The sequence below is a fragment of the Fusarium subglutinans genome (assembly GCF_013396075.1).
Source record: "Fusarium subglutinans strain NRRL 66333 chromosome Unknown NRRL66333_c0000042, whole genome shotgun sequence".
NCBI lineage: Eukaryota > Fungi > Ascomycota > Sordariomycetes > Hypocreales > Nectriaceae > Fusarium > Fusarium subglutinans.
This window is the reverse complement of record NW_023502105.1, coordinates 214,192-237,381: the sequence shown is the minus strand read 5'-3', so window position 1 is coordinate 237,381 and position 23,190 is coordinate 214,192. Positions and strand designations below refer to the sequence as shown.

Genomic DNA, 23,190 nt, shown 5'->3' with positions numbered 1-23,190 from the left:
TATGACATTTAAATTCCGGTATAGTCTTGATACTTTCGCAGCATCAAACCTAGTCGTTTACTCCCACTAAAAGCTTTCTAATAATAAACTAAGTTCTGTCAGCTAATTTAAGCTCCTACCCACTAGTCTTAATTATAAATAACATATCTAGCTAATAATATAGATCTTATACTATAATAATTAACTTATTACTATAGCTAAAGGCTAATATTATAAAAACCTAAAAGATAACTCCTTGGTTAGCCTTAGAGGCATAAAAGATGCTCTAAACCCTCGGCCAAGAAAGGTTAGCTTAAGACAAATATAAATAATAGTATAATGAGGGGCCCAAGCAGTAAGTCTCAAACGGTATCCTTCAATGCTAAGTAGTATAACTTTCGTTTGCAAGGGGCTGTCCTTTTTAGGAAACACTTGGCGCAGCGAAGTTTACTCTGGGCAGCCCTTGTTTGTGGCGGCCGGCATAGCAAATATCATTCGACGGTTAGATACATAATTCTTTCGTTAGTTGCGAGCTGTGGCTCAAAGATTATCAAAACCAAACTCAACTTTGTATTCTATCGACTTTGAGTCAATGGCGGTCGTTGATGTAAGTAACTTAAGGTATCTTATGATACAAATCAGGTCTGTCAGGTTTGAGTTAACATTTTTCTTGTCCTTCCGTCAAGAAGTTAATTTTATAGGTCATCGCCCAGAAAGTCAAATCATTCTGCCCCGCCGCTTGTTACATATAAATTCAGAGCCATCCTCACTTGTGCCCATGAATCACTCCAACGTTTTTCCCACTTCTTCTAGACTTCATTCTGCAAACATGGTCAAAGCCACACAGCAGCCCGACGTATGCGACTTCCAGCCCGCTCGAGACTTTACTGAGCCAGATCCTCTCGTTTCCTCATTTGAAAGCAGAAAAAGGCTCGAGTATACGAAGCAACTCGAGGCCAGCATCCAGTCAGATTACGCATACTTGCTACCCGGATTTGGCTTGGATTTGTACCATGTTGCCACCATCTTGACCATCCCCTCCAGGAATTTTAAACCCCCACTCAGGCTTTCAATGGAATCCTGCCTGATTGATGGACGTCCTTTTGGTGGCAATAACCATCAAGACATTTTAGAGAAACTCGAAGATATTCCTCCATTCTATAGACATTGTGAGTCGCTAAACCTCCATTTTCCCACGCAAAGATTTATCTAACATTACCTAGATATGATGAATCTGGGCGCTGCTGATGTTGCGCCTGAACTGCAGCCTTATGCCCTTAGGGACAACGAACCTCAACCAACTTACAGTGATGTTGATTCGGATGACATGGATGTGGACTTCAAAAAGCTCCTCAGGAGGTATGCTCGCACAATCCCGACGCTGGAGGACCATCTCCGAGACGAAGCAGAAGCAGCCAAATGCCGAGCGCGCGATGGCAACATATGCATTGTGACTGGTAAACCAAATCCCAAAACTTACCACATTCTTCCCTTCACGTGTAACGACACCGTGAATCATAATAACAACACCGCGTATGTGAGGGCAGGTGCGGAGAGCCTTTTGCTTAAGGATATCCCCGCGCAGGCGCCTTATGTCTCAAACTCTCGTACACTCGGCGGATCTGACAAAGCATGGAATCAACTATGTCTCGACCCTGAGCTGTACAGCTGGTGGGCGAAAGGCTATTGCGCTTTCAAGTTTATGCACTCGCATGATATCAGCGCAGGAAAGGAAATGGTGACGTTGCAGTTTCGATGGATGCCGCAGATCAAGAAAAGGCCTCGTATGACTATGAAAATTCACGGCACTGGCCCCGAGAACGACTGGCTGAATTTGATGGCTGAGCTCGATACTTTCCACGCCCAGCATCAGCCTCCGCCTAAAATAGGAGGCAAGACACTTCGAGCCACCACTAAAGCTGGCACACCTCTTCAATCTGGGCATCTCATTCATATATGTCTGCCTAAAGAAGATGTGGAGCGCCTCGAGGTTGTCATCAATCTTCAGTGGTGCTCCATAGTTTTCATGGCCTTCATTGGCGCTGCGGGTACCCCTGAGATGCCTCTACGCGACAAACTTGAGGAAAAGGTTATGACTTGGCTTGAGGATGAATCTGGCGCTAGTGATCAGGACGAGATTGACAGAGACTGATTTCTTTTAGACATGTTTATGAATCATGGGGACCTGGCCTTTTGGTGTAAATTAGATAACGTTCAGATTCATAGAGGGACATCATGTTTTATTTCTCAACCCAGTTTCATATTTTGGCTCATAGTCACGCACATGCATTGAGCGTCCTGTACCGTGATGGTTGCTGAACATGCAGAGTTCTCATTGCGCCCAATGAACACGAGAGTCTTCAGGAAATAATAGATTGATATTCTAGAAGATCAGATTTCATCAAGCGTACCATGAAGCCAAAGGGTTATCCCGTCACAGAACAGAGTAGATCCAGTCCGACCCATCAGTAACAAAGGACTTTCGTGTACAGAACATCAGATGAATTGATATGCTCTTCCTTCCCAAAGTCGTAAACGCTACTCATGATACGATGATCGGACTCTCTTCTCACGGTCTTCGTGCACCAAATGAATGACTTTTTTAGACTGGCCGGACCTACGCAATCGTACATCCCAGCTCAGTTGTGCGAGATGATGCGGCTTCAAGTTAGCTGCCACGGATACATGATACAAATTCTTCAGCCGCTCTGACTGGAGTAGTTTGCGTATGTTCGTGACAAATTCCTTGTAGTCTGGAATGCCGATCTTCTTGATCTCAAAATGCTCAATTGAGGTTGGAAGCATGAGCTCAAAGTCAGGCTTTGACGGACTGGGAGGAGGAACAGAGGGTCCTGGCACCGTCAGGTGTTGAAGTTCCACACTTAAGGAGAACCTCTTCAGACGAGTCAAGTTCTGGAGTGATCCGACGTTGTTTGCAGCCCACGTGTGCTCCTGGACCTCCCTCCCACCAGTCAGACCGTCTGTCCACCGCCTAGATGCATTGATCTGAATGTCAAGAGTTTCCAAGGCATGGCAGTGCTGGATCCAGTCACCCAGGCGGTATTTGAATGGATCACACTTTGTTGATAACATTGTTCTGACCTTGATGTCCAGGAAGCGGAGACTCTCGCAAACGGATAGCATATTTCGCAAGCTGCCGGGTGTGATCCATGAAAAGTCGGCTTCAAGCCTTTCAAGCCGTTTGCAGGCATTCTTTGGCATTTCCAAGTCCTCGCTGTTGGCTCTAGCAACAGACATATCGTCGATGGTCACTGTTTTGAGAAACGGCAGCTGGAACAGAATCAAGCTCGGCTGAATGCATGCTGGTATACCGCTTGGACTAAGCTTGAAGTCGATTCTCGTCAACCGCGGGAATCGCCTTGGCTGCCCGTTCAAGCTCTTTTGTACCATTTCCGTCAAGGCTTGCATGTTGTAGTTCAGGCTGATAGTGAGCCTATTGACGTTTGGCAGCCTCTGTAGCCAGAAGGCTGTTGCCCGGTCGTAGTATTGCTGCCGACCATATTCACTTTCGAGCCAACCCGGGAAGCTGGCATTCCATGAAGATGGGAGCCATATGTAATCTCGAAAGTGTGGGTGTAGCAAGGAATCGACCACTTCCGCATCGTAAGGGCAATACAGCTCTCGAACCAGACGACACAGATGAGGGTTTGGGCCAAGTGTTAAGAGACACTTTGATGACCGTGCATCAATGCGTCGGTACAAGACTCTTCGAGCAAGGCCTTCGAGTCGCCTGGATGCCAAGGAAGCGTTATAGAGGGTTTTTCTTGCTTCTTTGGTGGACAGTGCATCAGGGTCGTCACTATCCTGTAGCATGGACAGGATACCAAAGAGGACCTCATCAGGAAGCCATAACGCTGTTGGCTCCGGTTCACTCATGATTAGGATGACTACAGGGCCTAGGATCAATGGAACAAAGCATTGGAAAACAAAAGGGAAAGAGGACGAGAAAAATGCAGGAGGGCAAACAAAGAAAATAAATGTGAGCAGACTATGGCAAGCCACAAGCAAGACAGGTATGTTGAGACAAGATCTGCACACTGTGGTAATATATCTGAGGAGCTGTCCTGCAGGTCTCAGTAGGAACTTCTAAGAAGTCGGAGCACTCGTAATTTCCTACGACACTGCCTCAATTGTTCAAACATGGCTTCGATAATACCAGTATAAACTCTCTTCAAGCCTGAAATAACCACGATCCATAGCGTGCGAATTCGAGCATGACCCAAGAACCAGACTCAAACAAAACGCCATAGATCCCCGCACAGCGCCCGTAGCCCAATCACCATGAGCGAGATAGCCTATCAACACGTCTTTACCGCCTACATGGTAACACAGATGTTGGCTTGGCATCGAGTGTGGCTTTTTGTAAGATTGATCGTCTGCGCTAGACAAGGATGCCGATGGTAGAAGCACTGACCCTACAACGGAGAGTTTCTGCGTAAGGTTTCTTGTCTTGAGATATCCGAGCTGGTGGTAATTGTATGTGGTGAGACTTGGTGCTAGTAGTCATTTGCAGTCGATCCGTATAAATGAACCCCGCGCTCAAGAACTTCAATCTCGTCGCCAACTTGAACGTGCAAGCCTTCAACAATCTCCGTAGCCTGCTGCAAGCCTGCATTCTCCGGCACACAGTGCATGCCAAGGTACCCAAGAGCCCTGGGGTTTCCATCCTCAACCGTTCGATGCTTGACGAGTGTCGAGCTAGGCTGCGCATTCCCTCTCGTTCTGCCACCTTCCGGGTTGTCGGTGTCGAATTTACCAGTGAGAGGATTCACGTTCGGCAACGTGCAGCGCGATGTCCGGCAAACGACAGAGAGTGAAGGGGAGGCTGCATCTTGTTGTTTTGGCACAATGCGATATCGTTTCCATGTTTCTTCGTCAAACGCTGGAGCGCCTGTGATCCAAATATTTGCGCGGAAGCGAAGCGCATTGAGAGGCTGGTTTTCCTTGGGGAGAAAGGCGGAAACGGCGTGAACGGAGGCGAGATTGTTCACGTTGACGGGTTGTTGGTCTGTGTAACCATGAACAGCCGGATTGCCGATGTGTTCCAACGGTGCGAGGTTTTTCTCTGTGGGTACGAGAGTGTTTGGGGTGCAGCGCAAAAGTGTAAGATCTTGATGCTCAGGGATGTTGAGGAAGCGCTTGAGTTTGGGGAGTGCAGCGGCAATTGATGGTGCATTTCCCATATCCAAGCCCTCTGCTTCTCGTGAATGAATGGCAAATTTCTTCATGGTGATTCCATAAGTTTTGAGATAGTTTTCGCTAGGAGACAGCGGTACAATAGCGGAAATCGCCTTTTGGTGAGAAAAAAGCAGCGCTTTCAGCTGGTCAAACCAACTCAAAGGATCTGGGTCTGGGAACTTGAGGACGAGACATCCCATTGAATCGGACGACGATATCGCATCGCGACCCTCAGGCCTCAGCCATATTTCGGTCTTTATCTGCGACATGAGCGGTTTAGTCCGCTGACTGATAAATCGCCATATTGGGCCTCCTTCTGATTCTGCCCGATTGACCTCTGTCGCCAGAGCAAAGCATCGGTCCCAGACAAAGCCACTCTTGAGGAGCTGCGCTCGGTGCAATTCGACCGGGGCACATGATTTGATGGGATGCACAAAGATTGCTTTGACACGAATTGGGCCACTGCTTTCGCTGCTCTCAGGAAGGTCGTATTTGGAATGGGTTTGATCATGCATATTGCTTGATGACACGCCTTGTCGTCGAAGATTGCGAAGCTCTTTCGGTGTTGAAGAGCCATTTTGAAGCCAGATGGTGATGAGACTGCCCAACAAGACCGCGACTGAGATGGCGATTGATGTCGGCGCCAATTGATTGACATTCTCTACGAGATTCCTTATAAATGAGTCGTCCATTGTTTCACGTACGCGAACCTTTGTGTGAGTTTTTGCGAATTACAAAGGATTGTGAGTGAAAGAAGTTTGTGCAAGACCCCTCGTAAAGCTTTAGTTACGTAGAACACTGTGAATACAGGTGACTGACACTAATGGTGGTGCTAAAAATAGGCCCACCCATATCGGTTATAGTGGGGTAATGATGAGGAATCATCTCCACTGATCTTGGCTTGCAGCAACAAGCAGAGGCAATTGAACGTCAGCATTTTGAGTACGTTTAGCTTTGTGATCGATGTCTATTGTGCGATTCATTGTGTGTAAAGAGATGTCTAAATCCACTAACCCAATACCTCCGACATGAGAAAACCAGAACACCACATTTATGCGAGAAAACATATACAATCATTACTGCAATCAATCATCCCGTTTCCATCATCATTTACAGGATCAACAGAGATCCAAACAGGCCCGATACAAGCATCATGCCCAAACTTGCGACAATCTTGAAGGCATCGGACTGAGCCGCGCCGGTAGACGCAGCGTCGGCCGAGCCAGTACTGGAGCCGCTTCCAGTCTCCCCAGAGTCATCACTCTCGGTCGTCTGAGGCTTGAAGGGCTTGACGGCGCGTGTGCTTCGTGAAGAACCAGCTTCCTCGGTCTCAGTGTCGGAGGGGACGCCAGAGTCAGTGACCAGCACTTCGTTGTCGGTCTTAGTAGCCTTTGACTTTTGTCGGGCGCCTGTAGCAGAAGGTTCATCCCCAGCAGGCTTATCAGCCTGAGCCGCACCTGTGTTGTCAGGCGCAGCGTTCCCAGCAGGAGATGCAGCGGTCTTCGACTCGCCAGCGGGCTTGGGCTTATCCCCAGCATCGCCGCCAGTACCCTGAGCAGGCGTGTCATCCGCCGGCTTAGCAGGCTTCTGAACTGCAGGAGGCGCGGGAGGAGCCGTAGTGGGAACCTGAAGCTTGCCATCCGAGACTTGGCTGACAGGAGCAGCAGTAATGATAGGGATCTCCATGTCATCACAAGGCGTTGTGCGAACCTGAACTTGTCCATCGCCAATCTGGCACATGGGTACGGCAATAGTGGTAGGAACCTCCCTCGTTGTGCCATCGGAGACGACAGTTACGACAGTGGTAGCGACAACACTGCTTCCCACGATTCTCTTCTTGGGGGCGGACTTGGCATTCTTGCTCTTACCACAGGGCATGACGCCGAACTCAACAGGCTCACATTGCTCGGCCCAGTTGCGGTCGTAGAGGTTGTAGAAGTCGCCGGATTGACATTGCCAGAAGATTGCGGAGGATCCGAAGCCGAGGGTACCGTTGGAACAGACTGAGAAACCGGATGTGTAGATGGCGCCAGCTTGAACGGGCTTGTCGAATTGGAACTGGTAGCTTTCAGAGATGTAGCCAGTTCGTCCTTGAGCGTCCTTGAGAACGCCATCTTTGAGGTTCAAGACTAGAACACCTTCGCCATTGCATGATCGCTGTTGTCTGTTAGTCAAGGGTCACCTTTGAGAGTATGATCTTGCTTACCTCGGTGACATCGCGCTTCTCGTTACCAGGCTTGAAGATTGTGACTTCGAATTGACCATCATATGAGGTGGTGCAACCCTTGGGTGCCTTGCCCTTGGGTGCAATATTTTCTGTGACGGCCTGGGGAACGGCAAAGGCTGTGGCTGCCAGAGCCAGGAAAGCCAGCGATGTTCTCATCTTGGAGTCGAGTTATGGGATGAAGAAAATACAGAAGACTTTTGTTGTCGAGATAGACGAAAGATGTCTTTGTTTCTGCTGGTTAGTAGTGTTGATGAGTCTCTTCAATCGAGAGAAGAGGCCTGCTTGATATACATGGCGTCGTACTCCACTCAGTCTGCCTGGAACGCTATAACAACGAGGTTGCGCATCTTCGTATCGATACTGCATTATTCACACGTCAACCCGTGTGGCTGGGAAGTCCAGATTTACGGTGTCCAATAATTCTATAACCATTAAAACCCTTTGTCGGCAGTCATGCATACCAGTTACTCAACTATTCAGCGCCTTGCTGTGGCGGAAAGGCACCAGTAAAGCAGGGAGAGTCACATCGTCAGGGCCTCGTTCACGAGCGTGGTTGGAAAGCTGACAAGTAGGGTGTTAAAACGCGCTAAAATAAAGAGAAACCCTTACGCGCTGGAATTTTTGTGTATCGATTTGAATCGCAGCGTGTTTGAGGGAGGCGAGATGGTTTGCCTGGAATGGATAAGGGAGTACGGAGTAGACGAGCTCAATGTCTCACTTTGGATGGGTCCAGGGATCAAAGCAATTGCGCCTGGTAGTACATACCATAGGGAAGCTCAAAGTTCAATATTCCACAATTACCTTTCAGTATGGAATTAATTGACTTCTCAAAATGGCATTGTTCTCGATATTCCAGCGAATTTCCATGAGAGACGATGAACACCCTGCCACCTCATCATCTTGTTGAGACTTACACCAGCAAGGCATTGCAATACGAGAACACAATTGATATTTAAGCAAATCGCGAGTTTTCCTTTGGCTTGAAATTAATTTTTGTCGTGATTTAGACTTGGTAACTATCGATTTACGAATAGGAAAGCGTGATGACTCTTGATCATCAGGAGAGACGCAAGGGAGCGGCGCTGAAACATGATCTACCCTTGCGCCAGGGGCCAGTACAGCTCCCAATAGTCTTACAGGATACTTGAGAAATGTGGCTGGCAATAAAGTAGAACACTTGAGCTGGCCGGGAAAATCGGAAAGCTGAAGATTCTGGACTATCTGCGGCTATCCCGTTGATTCAGCCGTAAGTTGTAACACGAATTAGAGACGGCTCCCATATGCAACTAAGCTTTCTGCCGATTCTTGAAATGCTGTCAGCTCGTCATGGTTTGTCATTTGTCTCACTCTGCTACGACCAGGCGGAAGAGTTTCTCAAAGTCAGGTCCTTGAGTAACATCTGATGTGTGACAGAGAATAGCTGTGAGACGAAACTAACCCTTCTCACTTCTCACTCGGCTCCATGGTCCTTCTCAAGTATCTTAGCCAAAGTTCTCATCAGCAACTGGGAATCTGTTTGGTGAGGCGAGTGAGCCGTATCAAGCTCAAAAACAGGAACACGTCGACCTCCGTTCTCTTCCAGTCGAGAGATGAACTGCCTCTGAGCTGTTTCGGGAACAAGCACATCCTTCTTAGTCAGGATATAAGTGGATGGAATTAGTTTATGGAAGCCATCGTATGTCTGCTCATCGCCGAAGACCCTAACGGACTGAGAAATCTTGGAAGCGTCCTGAGCTAGTGGCAAGCCTTTCCCCTCTGTGAGATCGCTGTAGAGGCACATAGCTGTTTCTTCATCGCATACAAGATAATCACCCTGTTTAGTGACAATTAGTTCAACTCCAGTCACATAACAAAGTCTCGCGAACCTCGCGGCGGGGATAGCGGCCCGGGTTGGCTTCGTATAGCCCCCTAGTACTTTTGCCAGGAGGTGCAAAGATCGCAGCCAGAAAGATCAAGCCAGTTATCCCACCCTTTCGACCTGCCTTTTCTCGCTCAGTGCGACTCAAACCGCGAGTTGCTTCAGTTCCAACTATGCCACCATATGAATGCATGAGCATGACAAAATCCTTTCCTTGGTTGATGTGCTTGTTCAGGACCGACTGAGCCACATTTACATCATCGGCCAAACCTGGCGCAGGATCAATCCTTCCTTCACGAGAAGACTGAAGAGGAACAACTTCGACGGGATAGCCTTTGTCTTCAGCAGACCGCTGGATGGCGCTCCAGAAGCGAGGTAAGCTGAAGTTGCCAGGTACGATTACCAGGGCAGGTCTTGCGGCTGTAGCAACAGAAGTCATATCTGGATTGAGATTCGAGGCGACAGGAAGTTTAACGAAGTACAAATGGTTGTAATAAGGTCTCATCCAGGTCTATGAGGGATAAAGAAAAGGTTCAGTTAGTGGTAAGACTTATAATCGCAGGATTCTATAAGCTTATGTCAGATCCCAGGTTTTAAGTTACTACTTCGCAGTAAGTTATGCACTTATTTCCCTTATTAATAGTTAAAATTTATAGAATTTGAGATATTAAGTCAGTAAAGCAAAAAGTCCTGATTTACTTAAATACAAAAAAGAGTGATAATAGTGGGATTTAACCACCGACGTTGGACGAACAGGGAATCGAACCCTGGACCACTCCCAGAGGTGTTATCACAGAGGAAAGAACATGCTAAGGGAGTATTATACCACTAAACCATTCGCCCGGAATTGCTTCATGATTGGTTGAAAATTGACAACCAGAATGGAATTCATATTCTGGGATACCCAACAGGTACTAGCGTTTATTAGTTTATCCTGCTCAACTTTGCAACAGGGTAAGTAAGCTAAGTATCTGGCAGAGAGAATAATGCTATAATTAATAGCTTTAATAATAATAACAACTATAAAAATAGCATGTAAAAGAAATATTAGTAATAGAGAGAGGCTAAAAGGACTCGGGATAACGCCCGAGACTGCGGGGTTTCGGATCCGAGGGCCCAATTTGAGTCATGATGAATCTAATTGCTTACTATGAATACCATAATCAATAGGTACAGGTTTCCTTTTCAGTGCATGTTCGGCACATACATACCTGCATCTGAAATTTAATTCGAATTCGATATGACATCTCTACGAATTGGCTGGATCGGTAGGCAGACTTATCACTCACCAGTTGCAACAGAAACCTGACAATCAGACAGGCCTGGGGTCAATGGGACTCCCCATGGCAACAAACCTCCAGAAACACTTGAAGTCAATAGGCGCCCCCAATATTCTTTACTACAATCGAACTATCTCTCGCGGTGATTCTCTCAAGAGCCTTGCCGCTCAACCTGCTCCTTCACCAAAAGACCTCGTGACAAGTTGCGATATCATCTTCCTATCTCTCAGCGACGATTCAGCTCTTGAGTCGACCCTCGATTCAATCATCGACTCCGAAGGCCCTGAACAGTTCGCTGGAAAAGTTATTGCGGATACTTCAACCGTTCATCCGGACTCTTCGGCCAAAGCTCAAGCTCGTTTGAATGAGAAGGGCGCCAAATTCATCGCCTCACCCGTATTTGGTGCAAGCCCTGTTGCGGCACAGGGAAAGCTTCTATGGATAGTTGCTGGCCCTGACGATGCCGTCGAAAAGATTAACCCGTACTTGGAGGGAGTCATGGGAAGAGGTGTGATTCGAGTTGGAGAAGATGTGAGAGTGTCGAGTAAGATGAAAACGGCTGGGTAGGGGTTCTCATCTGATACCTAAGCATAGCTAATAACAAGACAGAAACTTTATTACGGCTGGCATGATGGAAGTCGTGGCAGAAGCACATGTCCTAGCAGAAAAGTCTGGTCTCGGAAGCAAGAATCTCGAAGCCCTGGTAGAGCAACAATACGGCCCTCTGGCACTTTCCATGTCTCAACGACTCACTACTGGAGCTTACATGCCAGCAAGAGGCGACCGGCCTTGGTCTGACCTGAATCTGGCAATTAAGGACGTCGGCCATGGAATTGCCCTTGCAGAACAATCTGGAGCAAGATTGGAGGTCGCTGAGGTTGCCATCAAACATCTGAAAGATGCAAAGCAGTTCTCTGAAGTCGAGGGAAGGCCTCTTGATTCTTCTTCCATGTATGGAATACTCAGAAAGGAGGCCGGACTATCCTTTGAAACAGATCTGGTTAAGGAACGGGACGACAAGAAGTAAAGAGTGAAATATGACTGATATCAGTCTTTTATCATTAATTTATGCAACTAGTACACGAAAACGCTTTACCAGTAACTCTGAAAGAGTGCTTCGCTTCGTATTTTGCCATTCATGCCATCATTATCTATTCAGTATCACATTACTGCTCATAGTGCAGCTTTGCCTCTAGACTCAAAGGGCATCAGCAATACCAAGAGCCCAGCTGCTATGAACAATGCTCCACTTGTATATACAGGAGCAGATGTTTCCAAATTTGCAAAAATGGCAATAATAGGCTGCATAAGTCAGTATTAGCCTGTAACAGGATTCTAGGGCGAACTTACTGCCATGATGCCAAAGATTCTGTTACAAGAAGCACATAGCGCATTGCCTGTTCCTCGGTGAGGCGTGGGGAACAGCTCTGGCGTGAAGGAGTACAAAACCGCGTACATGATGTTGCTGAAGAAGTTGAAAGCGCATTGCCATCCGAGTAAAGCATCGCTTGTTGTAGCAGTCGTGGAGCAGTAGAGAAAGACGCCGGTGAGGATAGTGCTGAGTGACAACGTGCCCTTTCGTCCCAACCGTGGTAACTCAACAAGCCATCCTCCCAGAAGTGCACCTGGTACACCAAGAACAGCAATAATGAGACTGTTTCGGTATGTGAGGTATGTGCTTCCATCGCCAAAGTCGGCTCCCTTAGTCGCCTGGATATAGGGAATGAAAGCGTTGTAGAGGGGATATCCAAGACCGATAAGTGCCCAAACCGCCATGATCAATCCTGTACTGAGGCCGAGCTTTCTCGTGACAAAAAGTGCCTTGACATGCGACAAGTCGACCTTCTCCAGATATCGCTTTAACGCGGCGCTGGTATCTGTCTGGGCGACGTAACCCTCCGGTTCACAAGCCTTCAGATCCTCGAGACTAAGCGTTGACGTCTTTCCATTCTTCTTGGCCACGGTGTGCACAACCCTAACAGCCTCTTCATCGCGACCCTTGCTCATAAGATACTTGGGTGACTCGTAGATCTTGAACAATACAAAGCGTCCAAGGAACATGAGGAGGGTTAGTCCACCAACAGTAATGGTAAAATATCGCCATCCCATGTTATCCTTTCGTCGACAGACTGTATCTTGTTCGCAAGTATAATTACCCAAAAGTGGCCATGCGATAAGTGTACCGATGACTTGTGCAATGGCCCAGTCAATGGACAGAATCGTGAGGAGGTATTGATGAGATGCCGGTAGAAACTCGAGAAAAATGGCCGAGTCAACTGGTAAATTTCCGCCAACACCAAAAGACCATAATGCGTCGAAAATGCCAATGGCTGCGAAGTTGGGGGCGCTGGCTGAAATGAGGCCCCAAATTGCTGTAAGACCGAGAGTGATGTTGAATGCCCATTTCCGCCCAACTGCCAAAATTAATAATCAGTCTAAGGCAATTGGCGAGACGACTTACAAACATCACACCCAAATCCCCAAAATATTGCGCCTCCAAGAAGACCAATGTTCTGCGCCAGGGTGAGATATGGTGGGTTGCTTACGCTGAACTCATTGGCGACAGGTGTAAGAATAAGCGACGTGACGATTGGCCAGAGATTATCGCTTGCCCAGCCAAAGCCTATGACGACGAAAAGCTCCCACTGATACCGCCCCATGCCGAGATCTTGAATCTGACATTGTTAACGCCCACCGACCACCAACACGAGTAAAGAAAACAAAACTCACAGCACGGTTCAGAATACGAGCTTTCGCCTCATAAACTGGGTCCAAAGCTCCCTTGGGAATGATTGCTTCGTCATCAGCAGCGTCGACAAGACTGTTCCTCCTCCCATCATTATTAATTGCCCCGTAGGCTTTGCGCTCTTCTTCCTTGTCAGCCATGGTGTAAGAGGCAGAATCGCGGTGTTGAGATTTCAGGAGACGACCAGCCTCCGAGTTTTCGGCTGGCGGCATGGTTATGTTATATTATACGAAAGCGTTAGGTGATCGTCAGTGGCTTGATATTGAGAAGGAATAAAACCAGGACAAAAGAACTCCCCGGCGGTTGCGAAGTCGCGGGGTTTGATGGTGCAATTTAGGTGCTACTCCACTCTGGTCTCGGTGGGTGCGCGGGGGGGGGCTCGCGTGCCACGTTCGGTGATCTACGGTTCTTGTGACAGGGGTTGCAGTGATGGTGCTTATTTTATGGCGTCACTTGTTGGAGTCATCGATTTGATGTGAGTAAGCATCGTAAGGTCTTGTTCTGGTCTTGAAGCGATAGAATGATCAAGACGGACTATATAGATGTTCAAATTTAGAGCCACAGAGCATTTAACGCCTTCATGATTTCTCGGATCCCGAGATTCGTAGCCGCATTGATCTTCCAGTGCAGATCGGTTGATCCGTCACACTAAACACTGTCTTTCAAGGCCGGACTCCCCGACCCGTTCAAGCCACTGAAAGTCTGTATCCAAGTTTATCGAGATGACCTTCCACACGAGGAAATACCTACAGATTACAAGATTTCAGAAAGATGTGACATTAGATCTGTTGTGATAGGTTTGCCTTGTTATTGACGTAACCCCAGCTTTTCAGCAGCCGCACATCCTAGCCAATTTTTCTGTTCAGCATGACCACCGACGTGGGGTTTGTGATGGTGATGGGGACACGAGAACATAAACGGGTTTAGTCACGGAAGATATCCATGAAGTCGGAGATATTTTGACTTACTATTGGAGCTGTTCTCATCTCACTAATGGTTTTCTCTTTTCTATCTTTCCTTTGACCGTTGAATCGCGACTGATCGTCTGTTGATACTCATTTGATCGCCCGGATGAGCTCCGATGACCCCCACGTATCAGCACATCCTCCCCGCTCAGCACAACGCTTGCAAGAACAGTTCCCATTCAGTAACCGGCCAGATGAGCCCGGGACCCATAATTCATCAACTATTCGTCAATATCGTCCGAGGACCTTCCCATCGTTTGTCAGCAGCTGCGCTTGAAACGACCTATCCAATGACGGCCGGCAGCTCTTAGGATAAGACAACTAATAGGTGCAAGAGAAAGCGAATTTATTACATGATTACACTCAGAGCAGAGGGAAACTTTTGCCATAAGGAGTCATTGCAGAAGCTCATATCGTAGTTAAACATGCTGATTAGGCATAGTTGTAGAAACACGACTGATATAAGGTTATTCTCCTATCAATCGCTTGTCAAAGTGACACTTAAGCATTTCAACTCCTTCCTTTCAAGAGTGATTTGGCATATCTGCATGCCACCATGAGATCAAAAGAACGGATATGCCTTGCGTTCTACGTTTTCCAACCGATGGCTTTATTTCAGAGCCCTTGTTGACATATGGGTTCCCAATTGGTGAGTCTACATACTGGGAGGCAGCTGAATCTCGAGCAGAAAATAAATTCTGAAAAACGCTATTTATATTCTGACACTCTCTGAGTGACAACCGAAGCATAGGGGGCTGGAGCAGCCTTCAGGAATATACTTCAAGTTTCCCTTGTATTTGAGATATAACGTTTGACAATATCTTGAAACCCGGTCTGAAGTAGCTATACAGGTACCTAATAGATTTAATACCTTAAGCGGGCTTATCAGAACATTCTCTGAAATCAATGGACTGAATAGAATGTATTTACGTATATTGGATGCCTTAATTTAAAGTACTCGATCCATACACAATGCCAATCGTCTGTCCTCCAACCCCCTCAAGTTTGATGGTATTCCTCAGGCCATCCGAGTGCGAATTTGTCAATATATATCCCGTGTTTCTTCTCGCCACTCCTTGCATCCTTGCCCATATGCACTCAGTGATCGAAATTTGGCGAAAATGTATTCCATTCATCTAGTTTCCTCGCAATCAATTGAATCGCATGCAAAGAGTCTGTTTCCCTTAAGACTGCTCCGTAAGCAACTGAAGACTTGGTCTGCATAAGCTTTCTGTCTTCCGAGACCATAACTTGCCCCATGGCATATGTCCTAGCGTAACTGTAGCTTCTTGTCCCTGGTGCTGGCCTGTAGGGTTTCAAGGGTTCAGATTGATGTGATGATAGATCCTGGCCAGTAATTATAAAATCTTCAGGGTGAGCATCACTCGGAAACCTCATCTCATAGTCAATACACGCATGCTACTCCCAGGAGCTATGCCAATGATAGCTATTTCATCGCTCCCATATTATTCTGGTAGGAGAAGCCTTCTAGGCTCCTGTGCCTGCCTCGTCACATCGGCATCTGTGAACCAATCCCCATGGAGCTTCCAAGTGTACAAGATTGCGGAACGCTCAACGTGTCGAATGGTAGTGATAGTTTGGTCCATGTGCGAGAACGTGAAAAGTCCTTTCTTGACTTCTCTGCTTTGAGGAAGAAACCCACTTTTGCACACGAGCTTTGGCTTTCCTTCAGGGTCAGTTGTTTTGACTACCTTGACGATGGAAGCTCCGTCGCCGCCGGTCTGCTGGACAAATAGTGCCCAATTGGGGGAGAGCGGGAGAATGCAGCATGGCGTGTGAAAGGATCTGGGCAGCCCATCTGCCTTGTCCATTCGCCAGTGCTGCTGTCTCCAAACATCCAGAATCGACCTGCAGCTGTATTCACACTCGCCAGAAAAATTGAGGCATCGGTTGTCAGGATCTCGACTTTCATAGTTTCAATGATGAAATTTGTTACGGATGGAAAGCCCGAGAGGCTGAATCGAGGCGGTTTGGGATCGATATCCTTGATTTCTCCTGAATTGATATCGAGGAGCATGTATCTTTTATCTCTACATAGGAGCTTGGTCCCATCCGGTGATAGTGTGAATCCCCGGAAACTCTTAGACAAAGGGCTCAGCTTCGGTTGCAGAAGCTGACGATAGCTAGTCCTGACATAGGAAAGCTTTGAGGTTCCCCTAGTCGAGGACGCCATTCTATGATTATCTGTTGAGTTACCCGCGGATTCAGTGGTAAACCTGTCATCGATTCGTGCTCCTGAAATTCTGTCTGGTATGAGGGGGATGGAGGATGGAGGCTCTGTTCCACTATAACTCGTATTTTTCGCACCAAAAGATTAATCTTTTGATGGATTAAGAGAGTGTATGTCCTCCACCAATTTTCTTATTATTGTCAACTTTCAAGTTTCACCAGAACTTCTGGGAAACTTACTCGCTGGTGTCTGACTCAGGGGTCGCAGGCCTTGACGACATATCACATACAGACGCAGCAACGGAGGATAAATCGTTGAGATAACGCATCAGTACATATTTTCGCGGATCATCGGGGTCTTTGTCTGCAACCATCGCCTCGAGGTTTCTGATCCTCACGACCAAGTCGTAAATATCACCTCTCATATGCGTAGTATCATCTAGAATATTGGCTGTATCCTGCTTGATATTCTGGGCAGTGGCTCTGTCAACAGTCAGTCTTCAACACCGAATAGATAACCACTATTACTAACAGCGTAATGGTATCGACAGCCAGACTGAGAGCTCGACGATTCGTTTCCAAAAAGCACTTTGGATGTCGCGACTTTTCGCTTGCCTCTGGTGGCCCAACTGAGTGCAGCCAACTTTCCTTCGTGGCCCGACAGAACATCCTCTATATCGCTAGCCACTACCAAGCAGCTTGAAACAATATTTTGGATGTCTCTCTTAGTATTGTTGGCCAAGTCACTATTCGCGAAGTCACTACCATCGGGCACCAAATCCTTCAGCTGTGTGAGAGTTCTTATCAAGGTGGACAACTCTTGGCTCACAGCGACCGAGTCACTCTTCGCGTCTTTGCAATCTCTTCTAAATTGCGATATGATCTTGTAGGTTTGATCAGCAGCTTGGATTACAGCAATGCAGGATGCGGCTACTGAGAGGCCGTCCATAACGGTCTGGACTCCGGGAAAGCCAGGTTGAAATTGGGCGCTTCTAACGGTTTTCGCCGAGCTTGAGAGATAGAAAACGGGGGATGGAGTGCAATTCTGGGAGCGGGGAATTGCCAGAATCGAGAGATAACAAACCAGGCTGTGGAATTATGCACTTGTCAACCACCAATTGAGCCGATGTGCCTTCGTGTATGCCTCGTAAGGCATTGTCAGATACTGTCTATCTTGTCCTCGCAACCTTCATTTAAACATTTTGTGCTAAAATTTACAATAGGTTCATTAGCAGAGCACCCTCGTGCCTGAGTATGTTGTTGACCTGCTAATTATTGATAACGACATCTAAAATATAACAATTCCCAAAGTGGCAGGTCTGCTATTTTTAATTGACGCGCAGGGTTTCCTGCATGGGCGATTATGTTTTCCAATCCAGAATTCTCCAGTCAGTGGTCCATTCCTGGGCTTCCCCAGATTTCTATGCATGGGCGGGTTTCACTGAGCGGATTCTGCATGTTGATGGCCTGTAATCACTTGATTAACCTTGAATAATCTCCGAGCCATATCTGGGGTAGCATTTCGATAACTACTTGCTCAAGTATGTGACAAGAAAGGGAGTATACGCTAATAAAAATATAGCTGACTTCTGAAAACGTATTACGAGTACTTCAGTTGGACTCAGGACCTCAAGGTTCTCGGATATAGGATATAAATACCATCATAACCCCCTCACTCAGTTGAAGATCTTTAGCGTCTTCTCCTCTTACTTACCACCACCAAAATTCACCGCCGAGACAGGATCAACCTACCAGCTCTCAATGCAACCCAGGGCATCTCCTCTTTCACTTCGGGCATTGTCCCATCCGGTCATTACCCCTCTCCAAATCCCACCACCAAGAACCAGAAACCGGATTTACGGAAAACGGCAGATCAAAACGGACAAGAATGACTTTAGATCGCGGCCATTCAGCCCTTTTCTTATTAAGACGGCCCCGCCCCACGATGGGAAGCCCCGCAAGCGCCCCTCCTCATAAGATTACTCGACTTGAGATCATTTAAGAAGCGTTTCTTAAGACCATTTCACTCTTGCAAGCTTGCTTGAACTTTATACGTAATATTCAACAATATGGCACCCACTCTTAAACCTTTCCGCGCTGAGCATATGGGCTCTTTGCTCCGGCCTCAAGCTCTTCTTGATGTCAGAGAGCAGATCCGTGAGAAGGGTCTTAGCCCCGAAAACGCCGGCCTCGAAACGGTGGAGAACGACGCTGTGAATGATGTTGTCAAGATGCAGCAAGACCTAGGCTTCAAGGCCGTGACCAGCGGCGAGTTCACCCGTACTCGCTTCTGGGGTCTTATGTGGGACGAGTTTGAGGGGACGACCCAGCTCTCCGATGCCGATGCTTCCATGTTCCGGCTTTACCACCCCGACGTCGTCAGCTTGATCGAGACTGATCGCCAGGTCATGCCCGGAGAATCTGTCATTGCTGGCGGAAAGCTCTCCCACAGCCCTGAGAAGTCGGTTTCAAACCTCCATGAGCTGAAGCTCGTTCAGAAGTTTGTCCCAAAGGAGGACTGGGGCTCCATCAAGCTTACTATGATTACTCCTGCCTGGTTCCATATGCGTTATAAGCAAGGCAAGGCGTATACTCCCGAGGCGTACAAGAACGACGAGGAGTACTTCAAGGATGTTGCCAAGGTCTACCAGGATGAGCTTGATCAGCTTTATAAGGCTGGTCTGAGGAATGTTCAGTTTGATGACCCTGGAATGGCTTGTGAGTTGACTTCTTTGAATATTGACGACAAAAGCTGACACCGTGTAGACTTTTGCAGCCAGAAGTTCCGTGATGGCTGGGCTGCTGACTCTGATAACATTGGTACCGTCGACGATCTCCTAGATGCTTATATAAAGCTCTACAACGATAGCCTTTCCAAGATACCTTCAGACATGCACACAGGCATTCATCTCTGCCGTGGCAACTTCATTGGCGGTCGCCACTTTGCTGAAGGAAAATACGACATCATCGCTGAGAAGCTCTTCCGCAACCTTAATGTCAACACATTCTACCTTGAATACGACACCGAGCGCGCTGGTGGCTTTGAGCCTCTTCAGTTCCTGCCCAAGGACAAGAATGTCGTCGTTGGCGTTATTAGCACCAAGTTGCCTCAGCTGGAGGATAAGGAGGAGATGAAGCAGCGTGTTTTGAGTGCAGCGGATTGGGTGGCCAAGGGAACTGGTGAAAGCCAGAAGGAGGCGCTTCAGAAAATTTCTGTCAGTCCTCAGTGTGGATTCAGCACTCATGAGAGCGGATATCCCCTTAATCTTGAGGAAGAGAAAAAGAAGCTTGCGTTGGTTCGAGACATCGCCGACGAGATTTGGGGAGAGGCTTAAGTACTATATATATACACAGGCATATAAATGAACAGAAGACATAAACTCATTCATTCGGTCAAAAATTTCAGTGCAGTGCAAGCTAGAGATTGCACAAATACTCAAATTGTGACGGAAGCCAGACTGTCGATTTGGAGTTTTGAGTGAACTGAGGATATATACTTTCACTGTGACTTAGCAACCACAGTTCCTCACTACAACCGGTTAAAGCCGGCTATTCTTCCGTAGTATAGTGGTCAGTATGCAAGCTTGTCACGCTTGAGACCCGGGTTCAATTCCCGGCGGGAGAGATCCGCCACATGTTCTAAACATGCGAATCAATTTTTTGCAGTTTTTGCTTCTGGATGCTTTGTGCTTTTGCTTCTCTTAGGGTCCTGACTACAGAAGTTGTGATAGCGGTGTGACTTTTATTTGTCTATAGTTGCTACTCAAGCTCCTCTGTGCTAATATATGAAAAATCTACTAGATCCAATACAGGCTGATTCTTGCCATAGGAATAAATTCCAAACATTGTTCCGGTAAAACATCCTCCGTGGGCTGGCATCACCGTTAAAGCACTGGCATTCACAGTATATACTTCTGACTCCTTTCCTCCAGCCTTGAGATACAGCTCATACTTGGTCGGATATGCACGGATAGACAACTCAACGTTTTCGAGATTACCTTTAAGATCTGTCTCTGAATTCTAGTAATAACATCAGCTTATGCTCATTGATATTTCTCGTAACTTACCTTGAACTTGTTCGCATCTCCAGAGGCTCCCTTATAGCTGATCATTGCTTCGACCTTTCCATTGTAGTTTTCTGAAGCGACGACTCCCAAGGAGGCGTAAGAGTGCTGGCTCCACCATAGTACAACACCAGCTTCGTAGCCTCTAACCGTAGGTTTGAACTCCATTTTTGTTTTGAACACCTGGTTATACGAAGTCTGTTTCCTAAGAAGCATGGCCGGTGCCTCAGGAGATGTTAAGTCGTAGCAGTTACCATATAGTCTTAACACACCCGGCTTCTCTGTGAGTGTGTAGCATGACTTAATGGGAGTGTCTTGGATATGTTAGATGGATTCTAAACTGTTCAAGGAGATGGCTTACTCTTTTGGTACCATCCCAACTCCAGATCATCTTTTGAAAGATCGGCCTTCCATATTCGAAGACTTGGTTTCGAAGCTGATTTGATAAGATTTCTTCCTTCAGTCTTCAGTGTGATATTTTTACCGTCATTGAAGACTGGCCAGTCGTTCTTCCACTCAACCTTGACGAGAAAGGTCTCTCGTCCTATCGAAGTTAGCTTACTCTAATTCCAAAGAGAGCTGGTTAGTTAATACCTAGTTGCGGTTCCAAAAAGGTCCCCTGTTGTTGCACTGGTCGAACACCCAGTAAGACAGACCACCAGTCTCCGTTTCCGTCCTCAAAGACATCAACATGTCCCGTTCTCTGAACTTCTTCATCGGGTCCATTGTACCAAAGAGGCTTTCCCTGGCTCTCCCACGGACCTAGTGGGCTGTCTTTGCTTCGAAACACCCACTCTTGATGACCGGCTTCTGTGCCTCCCTCAGCGGTCAAGAGATAGTACCAGTCTCCTCGCCTGAAGATATGAGAGCCCTCGGCAATTCCATGAGGAGACTTTCGGATGACTTTCGGAGCGGTGAGGGTTCGACCAGTTGAGATGTCGATCTCAGAGATGTGAATTCCAAAGTCTTTCTGCTTCGAGTTGGGGTCTCGCCAGGAGAAGCGCATTGTGGTTGAGAGATAGACCTTCCCATCGTCGTCCCAGAACAACTAGTCCGGTCAGCATGTCCGTGCGAGAAGTACTGTAATTTACTCACATCTTGGTCAAAGCCAGGGTTGTCAAAGTAAACTGGGTCAGACCATGCAGTGTCGTCCCAGATATTGTCAGTCCAAACATAGAATCCTCTGGGAAAGATACGTTCCTGCTCATAGTTGTCAGAGGCTGATCTTATTTTCTCTCTTCGGCTTCATTACTTACATCGACAGTTGGTCGGTAACGGTGGAAAACGCCATTGGCCAAATACCATCTCTTCTCCTCAGGTCGATATCTCAAAGTACTGGCCCAACTACCCGCACCAGGCTCGACAGTCCGCATATTTATCTGGCTTCGACGATTGAGCGCATGTCCAATGAGTTTCCAGTCAATTAGATTGGTTGACGTGTAAATGGCGCATCCGGGGAAGAACTCAAATGTCGAAGTGCTAAGGAAGAACGTCGTTGGGGTTGAATACGTGGCGGGAACAACGCAGACGGTAGGATCCGGGTTGAAGCCGCGAATGACCGGGTTTGTAAACGTCAAACTTGATTCTTTAGCCATTGATGTCGTCGATTATGATAAAAGTAAAGATGGCTATCGTCTTCAAGAGTCGTAGGGATGATGGCCAATACTATTTATATAAATCTCTCGAGTCGGTTATGCCATACCGAGATGCTAAGCAGATCCGGGCTATGTCCACCAGGCTAGTAATTTTCCATGAATCAGCGTCTGCGAAGCATCCCCCAAACTTGACATGCGATCTTGCGGGGTTATTCTTTGTAAAGAGGTTAAACCTGAGATACTTGCCTTCCTTAATATAAAGGTACCTTCCATTTTGGCATAGTAGGATCTTCTAAAGGTTATAAGCCCGGTATATGTAACACAATGTGCTTCTACTGCCTCCCTTTGCTCTTAGGTTTGATTCCCTATAGGAAATTAACAAAATCCGCTGTAATAAGCCTATTAAGACTAAGCTAGTATATTAGATAAGCTAGGCTTAAGGGGGAGTATAAAGAGGTTAAACCTGAGATACTTGCCTTCCTTGATGTAAAGGTACCTTCCGTTTTGGCATAGTGGGATCTTCTAAATTTTTCAACCCCCAAACATACCGCTTGTAGGTCTAAAACTCGTTGTTCGTCCAATCATCAAAGAAACCGATGATTTTGACTTATGTTATTCATGTTACCCGTTTAGCTGTTGTTTGGAATAAAACTTACTCGTTCCATTTAGGCTAAAAGCTATCTTTAGTCTTATTCAACGACTTAGATACCACTTGTTTGACTTATTGCTTACTCAAGGGCCGACTGTGGCATTCGAAACTGACAAGGCCCCTCATTTAAACAAATATATAGAGTAGTTGTTATATGTATTCTATTTACTTCATTATGTGATTAGCTAGTGAAGCTCATGTTCTTCGCAAAGCTTCTTCTCTCCTAATCAGGACTCACAAAATGCCACCCAAACAGTATTAGGTAGTCCAAGCAACCCATCAGGCCAGACATTACGTTAGCTCCCTTATAATCTATGATGATAAACAGCAGAAACTAAAGTCTGGCAAGGCTGGTCACTTGTGTTATGGGCAGTCAAGCTCTAAGCTCGGTAGCTGACGATGATTCGATTGCCTTCCGCTATGATTAAAGACTCTAGA

At 47.0% G+C, this 23,190-nt stretch overlaps 10 protein-coding genes across 10 annotated transcripts; 3 read left to right on the top strand and 7 right to left on the bottom strand.

The window, feature by feature from the left end:
• Positions 1–808: 808 nt before the first annotated feature.
• On the top strand, positions 809–2,131 carry FSUBG_4676 (uncharacterized protein; the record flags this gene model as incomplete). Its single annotated transcript, XM_036682691.1, has 2 exons — positions 809–1,148; positions 1,203–2,131. The coding sequence occupies 2 exons, from the start codon at positions 809–811 to the stop codon at positions 2,129–2,131; spliced, it is 1,269 nt and encodes a 422-aa protein (XP_036539852.1).
• A 386-nt stretch (positions 2,132–2,517) lies between these two features.
• FSUBG_4675 (uncharacterized protein) lies at positions 2,518–3,876 on the bottom strand (the record flags this gene model as incomplete). Its single annotated transcript, XM_036682690.1, has 1 exon — positions 2,518–3,876. One exon carries the CDS (start codon positions 3,874–3,876, stop codon positions 2,518–2,520), a length of 1,359 nt encoding a protein of 452 aa, XP_036539851.1.
• Positions 3,877–4,496: 620 nt separating this feature from the next.
• Positions 4,497–5,870, bottom strand: FSUBG_4674 (uncharacterized protein; the record flags this gene model as incomplete). The annotated part of the gene is made up of 1 exon (XM_036682689.1): positions 4,497–5,870. The coding sequence occupies one exon, from the start codon at positions 5,868–5,870 to the stop codon at positions 4,497–4,499; it is 1,374 nt and encodes a 457-aa protein (XP_036539850.1).
• Positions 5,871–6,288: 418 nt separating this feature from the next.
• FSUBG_4673 (covalently-linked cell wall protein) lies at positions 6,289–7,561 on the bottom strand (the record flags this gene model as incomplete). Its single annotated transcript, XM_036682688.1, has 2 exons — positions 6,289–7,335; positions 7,385–7,561. The coding sequence occupies 2 exons, from the start codon at positions 7,559–7,561 to the stop codon at positions 6,289–6,291; spliced, it is 1,224 nt and encodes a 407-aa protein (XP_036539849.1).
• A 1,294-nt stretch (positions 7,562–8,855) lies between these two features.
• FSUBG_4672 (dehydrogenase reductase sdr family member 4) lies at positions 8,856–9,702 on the bottom strand (the record flags this gene model as incomplete). The annotated part of the gene is made up of 2 exons (XM_036682687.1): positions 8,856–9,218; positions 9,271–9,702. The coding sequence occupies 2 exons, from the start codon at positions 9,700–9,702 to the stop codon at positions 8,856–8,858; spliced, it is 795 nt and encodes a 264-aa protein (XP_036539848.1).
• Positions 9,703–10,503: 801 nt separating this feature from the next.
• On the top strand, positions 10,504–11,570 carry FSUBG_4671 (gamma hydroxybutyrate dehydrogenase; the record flags this gene model as incomplete). Its single annotated transcript, XM_036682686.1, has 3 exons — positions 10,504–10,531; positions 10,584–11,106; positions 11,153–11,570. The coding sequence occupies 3 exons, from the start codon at positions 10,504–10,506 to the stop codon at positions 11,568–11,570; spliced, it is 969 nt and encodes a 322-aa protein (XP_036539847.1).
• Positions 11,571–11,716: 146 nt separating this feature from the next.
• Positions 11,717–13,501, bottom strand: FSUBG_4670 (major facilitator superfamily transporter; the record flags this gene model as incomplete). Its single annotated transcript, XM_036682685.1, has 4 exons — positions 11,717–11,845; positions 11,894–12,957; positions 13,005–13,218; positions 13,274–13,501. 4 exons carry the CDS (start codon positions 13,499–13,501, stop codon positions 11,717–11,719), a joined length of 1,635 nt encoding a protein of 544 aa, XP_036539846.1.
• A 2,219-nt stretch (positions 13,502–15,720) lies between these two features.
• FSUBG_4669 (uncharacterized protein) lies at positions 15,721–17,393 on the bottom strand (the record flags this gene model as incomplete). The annotated part of the gene is made up of 3 exons (XM_036682683.1): positions 15,721–16,123; positions 16,685–16,925; positions 16,973–17,393. 3 exons carry the CDS (start codon positions 17,391–17,393, stop codon positions 15,721–15,723), a joined length of 1,065 nt encoding a protein of 354 aa, XP_036539845.1.
• A 1,120-nt stretch (positions 17,394–18,513) lies between these two features.
• FSUBG_4668 (5-methyltetrahydropteroyltriglutamate-homocysteine methyltransferase) lies at positions 18,514–19,779 on the top strand (the record flags this gene model as incomplete). Its single annotated transcript, XM_036682682.1, has 2 exons — positions 18,514–19,162; positions 19,211–19,779. 2 exons carry the CDS (start codon positions 18,514–18,516, stop codon positions 19,777–19,779), a joined length of 1,218 nt encoding a protein of 405 aa, XP_036539844.1.
• A 424-nt stretch (positions 19,780–20,203) lies between these two features.
• FSUBG_4667 (xylosidase arabinosidase) lies at positions 20,204–22,103 on the bottom strand (the record flags this gene model as incomplete). The annotated part of the gene is made up of 6 exons (XM_036682681.1): positions 20,204–20,464; positions 20,512–20,789; positions 20,870–21,052; positions 21,103–21,556; positions 21,604–21,708; positions 21,765–22,103. 6 exons carry the CDS (start codon positions 22,101–22,103, stop codon positions 20,204–20,206), a joined length of 1,620 nt encoding a protein of 539 aa, XP_036539843.1.
• Between the last annotated feature and the right edge of the window lie 1,087 nt (positions 22,104–23,190).